At 34.8% G+C, this 11261-nt stretch overlaps 2 protein-coding genes across 2 annotated transcripts in view; both read left to right on the top strand.

Moving 5' to 3' along the window:
- Window positions 1-11261, top strand: part of LOC117178865 (dynein light chain roadblock-type 2) — a 145662-nt gene that overhangs the window by 2866 nt on the left and 131535 nt on the right. The gene's annotated exons all lie outside the window — the stretch shown is intronic.
- On the top strand, window positions 1657-2142 carry LOC117178723 (histone H1B-like). Its single transcript, XM_033370153.1, has one exon. The coding sequence runs from the start codon at window positions 1657-1659 to the stop codon at window positions 2140-2142; it is 486 nt and encodes a 161-aa protein (XP_033226044.1).

Below are 11261 nucleotides of genomic sequence, written 5' to 3'. Positions count from 1 at the left end.
TGATCAGCAACCTGGCTCGGAGCAGTGTTGCGGAACGAACGTGTTATTTACTTAAATAGCACGAGAATTCTGGATCAATCTGAAAAATCTCTATCCCTTTTATGAAATGAAAGTTATGAAATTTGAATTTCAAATGTGCAAAATTAAAAAGTAAAGTTTTTCTTCTCCCGACTTTTTTTCATATCATGCGTTGTTTGTCTTAAAATGTTCATTTTAGTTCGTTTATCTGGATTTTGAAAATGCTATAACTCTAGTAATGTTTGATTTTTCAAAAAAAAAGTCCTGAGGATAAATTGTTGAATTTTTTGAATTCTATGAATAACCGTACAGAGAATTTTTGAATTTTTAAACAAGTGGTCTCAAAAATATTCAGAATGTGCCACTTTTTGAATTTCCATCCAAAATGACTGGCTAACGAACTTGGCCTTTCGTTTAGGCAACTAAACGAGTGTGCCAAAGGGCAATCTAATAGATTAATTTTTTCAAAAGTTATCGTGTTCACAGACAGACATACAGACACATTCGTAAAAACCTATTTTTCGGATTCAAGGGGTCTCAAAACGTGGACATTTGATAAAAACTGGCGGGGAGGGTCAAATTTCACACAAATTTAATACCTTCTCTGGTGAGAATATAATAATAAAGACTTGCACAAGTTATCAGCACATCGCAATTTAGGAGTTCTGAAACTCTCTAAAAAGAATTTAGTTCTACAATTCGCTGTGTAAAATCAAGCGTAACAAAGAAAACGAGTATCAGTTTTAAGGTAAATAATTTTTTTTAATTTGCTCAACGTGATTAAAAATTATATATATTTTTTACATAAATAAATAATGACAATTGATATTCTCATATCTCCCGTGCACTGTTGCCAAATGAACTCTAAAACCCTATAAGAGGCAACTGAGCATTCACCTATATTTATTATAACTTGTGAACTTTCCGTAAAAAAATCCAAAACTTAGTATATAAAAAAATTATTATTCTAAAATCATTCAAAAACTTTAAAATAACAAATTTTATTTTTAAGCTCAGATAATTTTTTTTCTACTACCTCGACTATCTGACCGTCAATTTAGAACTAATCTTCCACTTTGCCCATTTACCAACGCTCCAATTAATGTTTTAGATTCAAGTAAAATATTTTCCAGCTAGAGAAATTCGTTGACTTCCTAAACGCGTAAAAATTTCTACGAAAAAATGAGTTTAAACCACTTGTTTAACATTATTAATTAATGCTTATCTCCAATTGGTGAAAGTATACTTCCAAAGGAATGGATTTTTCGCTGACTAAATATTGACTTATCCAGCCATTTTTTCACTCAAATGACGTAAAAAAATATCCTTTTATCGAAATATACATACTTTAATTAACATAAATGGCCCTAATATTTCACAAATTACTTACAATATTCGAAAGTGGTTACGCTTGTTCAAAGGAATTGACCAGAAACGAACACAAGAACGAGGCGGTCTTTCTATATCATCTGCGCTCCAGCATGACCATATATGATTCAGGCGCAAATTTTGATTATTCTGAATTGAATTCAGGTTGAGGCGCATCGAATTTATTCAAGAAGACACACCTTGCTTTTTCTTTGTAATGTCAGAGAAATTTTCCATTTATCGAAAAATGACTGACAAAGTCGTATCTGTATGGTGAATGCCGCCATCAAGGAACTCAAGGAAAGGAACGGATCATCTCTTCAGGCCATCAAGAAGGACATTGCAGCCACTTATAAAGTTGGTACTGACAAGTTGGCTCCTTTCATCAGAAAGTACTTGAAGAGTGCCGTCGCCAGTGGTAAATTGGTTCAACGTAAGGGAAAAGGTGCTTCAGGATCTTTCAAGCTAGCAGTTAAAAATAGCAAACCAAAAGCTGTCAAGTCTGCTGCATCGAAGGTTGCAAAGAAACCAGCATCCCTGAAAAAGGCTGCTCCTAAGGCGAAGAAGACTGTTGGTGAAAAGAAGAAAACCCCGAAGGTTGCTGCTAAACCACCAAAGGTGAAATCCACCATCACCAAGCCTAAAGTCACCAAGGCTTCGCCCAAGAAAGTAGCAAAGGCTGCTTCCCTGTCGAAAAAGGTTATTGCTTCTAAATCAAAGAAGCCAGTAGCATCGAAGAAAGTTGCCAAAAAGTAAAGGGGAGATGAAATGTTTGTTTAAACATTTTTAAGTGTGCTTTTCAGTAACAATCACCCCTTTTAAGGGCCATAAAATCTTTTTAATGAAGGAATTCTCTTTTTTATCTACATGTTAATCGTTATATTTTTCATTTTAGGTTTCACGATTTCAACTTAATGCGTACAATAAAGTTTGTTTGAAAGCTTAAATTGTACTTTGCAAGGTGTCTGAAAAACTTGTGGTTTTGAAAGAGCCTGATTCAGATCCATGCGTATTTTAAAATCTTTTTTAATATTCTGAAATTAATCATTCAAAAATGGTAAAACTCTTAATTTGTTAAAATAATAAATAATTTTTGTAAATTTGCAAAGCATCATAGAAACGAGTCATCGGAAAGAGATTCTTTCTTGATTCCCTGAACTAATTGATCATATATGTGATCAATCAACGAATATTGGTGGAAAATGACCAAACTCTTCATTTCTTTATGAAAATCGCTTAAGTCATTGGTAAAGCTATAGAACAGCGGCTTCTATCGTGTGAACCTTTAACGTTAAAAAATATCAAAAACTTGTTATTAATTGATGCGTTTTAAATGAAAAAGGTGAGGAAAGAGCATTTTCGAGGATTTTTTAAATTTAATATTTAAGAAAACTGACAGCAATGTTAGTTACGTACCTGACTCTAACCCAATCAAAAAATCCATTCATAAAAACAAATTCCCAATTTCGTACACTCAATAATTCATAATTTCATTATTATGTCATACTTAACGCAGAAAGGGGGAAGCTGGGAAAGGGAAAAGGATGTGCATTGTGCATATATTTCCGGGCATAAACCACCCCTCTTCCCTTTTCCAGCTCTCTTTTTCCTTTCCAGATTGATACTAGAAAAGGTAAACAGAAGATAAAAAACTAAAGGCGGCATGGGCTGTGTCTATACACGCTCGCATGAGAAACCCACAAACTAAGAAAGCGCTACCTATGCTTCTGGTAACGGTCCCAAATACTCCACAAGCAAAGGAGCTTCTCAATCTCCAGTCCATTGCCTACATAAAAATAAAAGTAGAACCCTACGTTAAACCAAAGGAAACTTCGCAGTGCTACAAGTGCCAAAGATTCCATCATGTCTCTGACATGTGCCATGCCACTCCACGTTGTGTGAAGTGCGGGAGCGCGCATCTGAGACACGGATGCACAAAAGATCGTGAATCTTCGACTACTTGCGCTAACTGCGCTGAAGACCACACCGCGAATTACAGGGGCTGTTCTGCCTTTAAAAAAGCCTCTAAAAAACCTAATAATAAACCAAATTCTCTAAATTCACAAAAAGAAACTACTCCCCTTAAACCAGCTGTACAGATTGAAACAAAAGAAAACCCGATACATATCGACGCCCAAGTAGTCAATGCCTCAATATCTCAAAAATTACCGCTTTACAGCACAGCCGTCGCCTCTACATCAAAAATGAACACAATCAAAACTCACACTACACAATCATCCAAAATCTCAAAACCCACTAATAATCGAGCTAAAGTACCAACCTCCGCGACATTTTCCATCCCACAAAACAAAAACACTCCAGTAATCACTCCCAATAAAATTTATTTACACAAGATATAAAAATAAAACTAGTAAACCTCTTAAAAAGAGCTACAATCTTAACCACCGATATAATGGGGGGAAAATCAACATTGCGGAAGCTATAAATTCAACCGCCGATATTATAAGTAACATACTTTCTCTTGCTATAGAAAATGGCCACCTTCAGTAAAAACACACTAAAAATAATTTTTTGGAATGCTCAGGGTATTCTTAAAAAAAGACACGAATTAGCAACATACCTCTACCATAATAACATTACCATCTGCTTGCTCAGTGAAACTTTACTACGCGAATCCCTTCGCGTCGACCTAGTCCGTGCATATAAATTGCGCAGAAATAACACTAGAGAGCTACCACGATTCTAATTCAAGAAAATATCAATCACCACGAACTAATAATTCCCAAACGTGAAGCCCTCGAAGGTACTGCTATACAAATTAAATTTCACGGAAAACCATATGCTATAGTCTCGCTCAATCAAACTCCCTCTCGCGAATTTACAAAAAATGACTACAGAAAAATATTCAAACTTGCACTCTCGGTAATAGCTGCAGGGGACCTAAATGCCAAACACTTAGCTTGGAATAGCAGAACAACTAGCAAAATTGGAAAACAATTATTCGAATTTATCAATGATAAGAATCTCTCAGTTTCAGCACCACATTCGCATACTTTTCACCCTCACAACACCAAACATAAATCTGACCTTATTGACTTTGCAATTACCAAAAATAACTTCTATACTCATGACACCTGCACCATTAACGAATTAGACTCAGATCATCGACCAGTTCTTATAAGCCTTTTTACAAACTGTCAAATGCTTCGCTATAATTTTGCAAAAGCTAATTGGCAAACATTCAACTTCATCCTAGAAACACTTTTTAATTTTGATTCTTCAATAACAAACGCTAGCCACATCGACGAATCCATAACTAATCTTCCCTCTAGCATAAAAACTGCAATTCACACTTCAGTCCCACAGACCACCATTAACAAATACGATCCACCTCTCAGCCCCGAGATTGAAGACCTTATCCACACTCGCAATAAACTCTGCCGAACGCATCAAAACACGAAAAGCTGTATCCTCAAAAACGTCATTAACAAATTAAAGTTCAAGAGCACAGATGAAAAAATTGGAATAAAGAAGTCGGTAAACTTCAAATCAAAGATAACTCTATATATCGCATGACTAAAGCCCTAACAAAGCCGCGAACTAATATTCCCCCTCTCAAGAATTCAGACTAAACGTTTGCGCTCTCTCCTATCGATAAAGCCAATCTCCTAGCGGAAAATTATGAAAGTAACTTCGCTCCACATGACGAGCCATCCGATACTCAGCACATTGCGGAATGTGAAAAAATGGTTTCCGAATTTCTCAAAATCCCAAGCACTGATAAGTTCAAGAAAATAACCTACAATGAACTAACCAAACAAATAAAAAATACTAAAAATAAAAAAGCTTCCGGCCCCGATTAAATTACAAATCTAGTCCTCAAAAAGCTTCCCATCCCTTTCACCTCGAAGAAAACAGCATCCTTAAACCGCAACAATATGGTTTCAGAAAAGGTCACTCTACGCAGTACATGATGCTCAAGATAACCGAAGCCATTAGCTTAAATTTCAATCGAAGAAAACATACTGGAGCTGTTTTCCTCGATGTAGAAAAAGCTTTTGACAGTGTCTGGCATGAAGGACTGCTAAAAAACTAATAAATTACAATTTCCCAAGAGGGCTCATCCTCTTTATAAACTCTTATCCTTCTAACAGAAAATTCTCAGTCAAAATAGGCTAGACACTCTCAAAAGAGAAAAACTCATCCGAGCGGGTGTGCCCCAAGGCAGCATTCTAGGACCGGTTTTCTTTATTATCTACGTAAACGACATCCCTGAGGTCCCCGAAGTTTCAATTGGACTATATGCAGATGACACCGCGTTATTCACTTCTTCCTGGTCCGTTCCAAAAATGTTAAAACTACTTAACAAAGCTCTTGAAGTCATCGAGGCTTGGGCTAAACCACGAAAATAAAAATAAACGTAGCAAAGTCAGAATCAATTATTTTTTCAGTCAGAAGACCAGTTAAAATTGATCCACCCAAATTGTTTAACGGGCCAAGAGAATGGAAAAATTCCGTAAAATACCTAGGGGGTAAACTTCACAAACGTCTTAATTGGAAGCAGCATATCCATGAAACTCAAGGGAAAGCTCTCGGGATTCTCTCGCGCTTAAATCCCATTATTAATAGACACTCGAATATAAAACCCGAATATGAACTCCTAATCTACAAAATTTTTATCCGACCAATCATAACTTATGCATATACAACATGGGGAGGTGCGTCAAAAAATAATATCAATCACATTCAAATCATACAAAATAAATTTCTTAGACGTATCAAAAAACCCCCAGATATACTAAGAACTCTGTCCTTCACAGAGAGTTTCAACTACTATACTTTTCGGAGTATATCAAAGAAACCGCCATTAAATTCTACGACCACCCACCCCCGACTTACTAGAAACTTTCTTTTTTTTCGTCCCTATACCCTCACTTTCTTCTCTTCTTTTCTCATTTTCTATAAAATAAAATAACAGAAGAGTTTTGTGCTTTTTCCCGCTTGCGGGCTTTTTTCCACACATAATTAACGTCACTTTAAATTCCAGTTATGGCAAGTTTCTCTCAGATTGTGTAACAATGCCCAAACGAGTAACGCACAACCACTTCTTCCCGTCCGATCATTCTTCGAGGAGATCATTAATCGTGTTTGCACGACTGGCGCAAGAGGGGGCGATGGTTGGGGCAGCGATTCCCAAACTTTTTTCGCTCTTTCTGGGGAGCGGTAGAGCCGATTAGCCACCGGCTGGGTAGCCACCCTACCCAGGGTAGCATTTTGGGAATCGCTGGTCTAGGGGCAGGCCCTCTTAATTTTCTTCCTTAATTCCGCACGCGGCTAGAAAACAATGATTACTCCCAAGCCTACTTTCTATTTGGACCGCCCCTCCTACTCTAATATATTCTATTATTGAATTAATGGGCAGTTGGAAGAAACATAAACCCCGGAAAATCTCAGAGGGTTGGTCATGAAAAAAATTTTCCAAGGTCAGGTCCCATGCAACCCTCAACGAGGAATCCAGCGATGACCCCGGACCTCACCCTCAAGGTAATTTCAAGGTCAACTTTTCCCTTTAATGGGAGCCCATACCCTTGATATTGGCAATCGAAAGTGCGCGAAACTCCACGCCAAAATATTCCCCGAGGTCCAAGGGCGACATAACCTCCAGAGGTCAAACAAAAGTCAAATCATGCTTGCAAGAAAAGTAAGCCCAACAAGTGGCTAGAAAAGAAGGCCAACGACAGGTCATAAGCATCCTTCAACGAGGAACTCAATCATGACCTTAGATTTGGCCTTGGTCAATTTTGCGATAGAGCGCACCTAGTGGGGCCAGGGTGCCTCACTGGGGGTAAACTTTCAAACATTATTCATGTTCTTTAGAAACAGTCTGATAATTAAAAGTTTTTTCGATTATTTGTGCACAATCACCCGTGCGCGAATTAAAACGTCATGCGAAAACGAATCTTCACGCACGTCGTATCAAAAAATAATCTTCAATGCATGTACACGAAGACATTTCAACTTCGGGTATACCTTTTCACCCTCGTTTCACTTGGGTGGAAGCATCCCCATAAGGTGAAATTTCTTCGTGTACTAGTGTCGAAAACTCCTATTTTATTTTATTGTTTTAAGCCCTAGTTTCACACGATATTTTCCTATTAAAAAAAGGAAATTAACCTTCAATAACCTTGAAGGCGAGGTCCAAGGTCAAATCCAAGGTCATGACTGAATTCTTTGCCGAAAGCCACCTACGACCTATCACCAACCTTCCCCTCCAACCACCTGCCATACGCGACCCTCTTGCAAGCATAATTTGACCCCCACTCGACCCCCAGAGGTCACGCCACCCCTGGACCCCAAGGCACATTCCAACGCAAAACCCCACGCTCCCTCGACCATCAATATGAAAAGTATGGGTTCCTATCAAAAACAAAAGTTGACCTTGAAATTACCTTGAAGGTGAGGTCCAAGGTCATCACCGGACTCCCCGCTGAAAGTCACATAAGACCTGACCTTAACAATTTTTTTTTATGACCAACCCTCTGAGATTTTCCGGGGTTCCCATACTTTTCCCTCACCCTGTATATATATTTGTATAATATTACAATATTTGTATGATAATTTGATGAATACAAAGCAATCCCTTCTTCGGTCGATGACGTTTATGAATTTGAAATTGCAGATTATCTATGTCTAACGGTCCACATAAATTAAAAAGAAAACCGACCCAAAAAACATTCTCCAACTCAGAATTTATTTTCACTAAAACTCGTTCCCAATCCCTTACTCATGTTTCGGTACAGTGCGTGCCGTTTTCCAAAAAATTTTAAAACCTAAATATAATTATATTTGAAATTAGTAACATTAAAAAGAACAAGAAATAAATGCATAATTTCGTAAATGAATATAAAAATTATAAAAGGTACGCACTGTACCGAAACGTACGCAAAGGATTCAGAAAGGAGTTTCAACAAAAATAAATTCTAAGTTGGAAAAATCGGTTTGGCTCAATTTTATTTCCAATTTACGTGGACCATCTGACACAAAAAAATCTAAAATTAAAAATTCATTAAATTATGCTGCCGGTTTAAGTTGATAATGCTAAAATTTTCAGAAAGTAATATGTATATTTACATGTTTTTAAACTGCTTGGAAGATGCGTAGAATACCAGCACCATCACCCGAAATAGCTTAGACGAAGTATCGAAACGGCGAGTTTGAATCGAGACTATGGTTTATCAAGTGTGTTTCGTTCGAAGCTAGTCATCGACCACATTAGTTAATAGTTATTCATTAAAAAATAGAGGTTGTATGCTTTATGATTGATATGATGTATATTCAAGAATACAGAATAATATATAAAATATTTTATATTATTTATAATGTTTCTAACGAAAGATGTATTAAATCAGATTTTTAAATTATGTTTGCCTGAGTTATTTTGCTTCGCTTACGACCATTAATTAATAAACAGAGAATTTTAATCAAATTGTTTTCATTCTTATTTTAGTTTTAAAATTCTAATTGAAAATTAATTATGTATAATTGTTTTTCATATCTGATATTTAAAGAGATCCTTTCACTTTCTTTGCCTTTAAAATTTTTACAAGATCATCACCTTGTACTAGACATCTTCTTAGAAAGATTGCCTGTGTGCGCAATTCATGATGACTGAAAACTACCTGGTTTTTCCTTGTGCGCAATTCGAGTGCAGCCTAAACCAGTGGTCGGTACGCTTTTGCCCAGGGCAGGGTACGCTGTCCTACGACCTACTTTTAGGGCAGTACCTGCGAGCTTGGTCAGACCACCCCTTTCCTCAGGGGTCCATTGTTAGAAAATGGGAAAAAAATGTGAGATTAAAAAATTCGTAATTTCGCTATCAGTGACTTAAAAGTAGTGGATTTAATATTATTTAATATAATGTATATATTTATTTAAATTGAAACAAATATCATATATACTTTGATACAATGCAATTATTTATTTGTTGCTTAATCTTGAAAGCTTTTTTCTCGCTGCATTCAACGCCTAATAATTTTATTTTAAAATTTAAAATTAATGGAGATTTTTAATTAAATAGTTAATTATATTATTGCAAACCTCATTTTTAAAATGAATAGACTATAAACTATTAAACTCTATAAACAAATGTACCGTACTCATGACGGACATTAGGACGAAATTCACTTTTTTCGTTCAGCTTGACGCTCCGAACTTTTGTCTTCTCTATTTGTTTATAAATCAGTTTTCTACTCCAAGCATGGAAAAGCTGAAATTGTGTACATAACAATTTTTTACACTTTGATAACTGATCAGGAAAACTTTATGTTGTCTTAAATTAATATCTAGGGACTCATAAAATACAAATAATTTGTTTATCATTCCATTTATTTGTTGCAAACAAATTTGATAAAGAAATTAACAAATAGTGTTTAACAAAAATAATTTAAAAGTTTATACTAACTCTTGTTATAAACAATTCTTGTGGCAAAATATTAGAATTTGCGATTTTTCAAATTATTATTTCCTTCAAGCGTCAGAAAGACTTCAGCTATTCCTTAAAAGAATACATATTCAATAATATTTGATAAAATACAACAATTTAAATTTGTGTAAACACATTAGTTAAATAAATTCACAATTTTGGCCCTTTCGCATTTTATTTTTTTTACACTGGAAATCTTTTAAGCTGTTGGACGAATAATTGCTAGTCAAAAAAATATTTAAGAAGTTAACAATAGCCATTGTTATAAATAAATCTCGTGACAGAATATTCAAATGTAAGGTTTTATTAAAATTTTTATTTTCCTTAATTGCTACGATGGCTACGGATATTCCTAAAAAATGTATCTTTGATCATATTTAGTGGAATATAACAACTTATATGTTTATAAACAATTTACATAAAAAATTTCCCAATGTTGGCAGTTTCACTTCGAAAAAATCGGGGTTTCACTCGTAATAGATGGGAAATGAATAATAACACTGCATGCGAAGATTCACTCAATACAAAATCTTTTGACAATAACCCAACGACTTGGCCATCCAAGAAAATTTAAATTTGATAAAACCTTACATTTGAATATTTTGTAACAAGAATTGTTAATAACAGTGATGATTCTTAACTTCTCTAATATTTTTGTGACTAGCAGTCATGCGTCCAATAGCTTAAAACATTTCCAGTACAAAAAAAAATTTCTATGAGAAAGGGCCAACATTTTAAATTTCTTTATCTAATTTGTTTACAAAAATTTAAAATGCTATCTTTTATCAAATATGATTAAATATTTATTATTTCGAGGAATACCTGAAGTCGTTCTGGCCATTGAAGGAAATTATAATTTGAAAAATCTCCAAATCTAATATTTTGCCACAAAAATTGTTTATCACAGTGGTTATTCTAAACTTTTAAATTATTTTTGTTATTAAATGTCATTCCTATATTAATAGGAAGCACTTTTAGCAACAAAAATAAATTTTTTACCGATAATAAGACTTTGTTCATACTTTGACTAGAAAAATTATTAATAAAAAAATAGAGGAATCAAAATTTCGGGCAGTCAAGATCTATAGAATTTAATGATCTTTAATTTGAAACAGAAAATTTCAAAATCGCAAGAAAATTGAAGGCTCTGGACATTTTTGAATAAAAATAGTGCATTTCCTCCAACTGTGCGTCATGAGTACAGTACGTTTGTTTACAGATTTTTAATAGCTTATAGACTGTTTATTTTAAAAATAATAATGTTTGCAATAATATAATTGACTCTTTAATTCAAAAGCTCCGTCAAATTTAAATTTTTAAATAAAATTATTAGGGTCTTAATGCAGCGAGAAAAAAGCTTTCAAGATTAAGTAACAAATAAATTATTGAACTGTATAAATGTATATATGATGTTTGCTTCAATTTAAATAAA

Source organism: Belonocnema kinseyi, chromosome 8 (genome assembly GCF_010883055.1).
Source record: "Belonocnema kinseyi isolate 2016_QV_RU_SX_M_011 chromosome 8, B_treatae_v1, whole genome shotgun sequence".
Taxonomy (NCBI): domain Eukaryota; kingdom Metazoa; phylum Arthropoda; class Insecta; order Hymenoptera; family Cynipidae; genus Belonocnema; species Belonocnema kinseyi.
Note: the sequence above shows the minus strand (reverse complement) of the source record. Positions and strands in the feature narration are given on the sequence as shown.

Bases quoted from the DNA above. Each gene is read 5' to 3' on its own strand.
- LOC117178723 (XM_033370153.1), top strand. From the start codon at position 1,657: ATGGTGAATGCCGCCATCAAGGAACTCAAGGAAAGGAACGGATCATCT.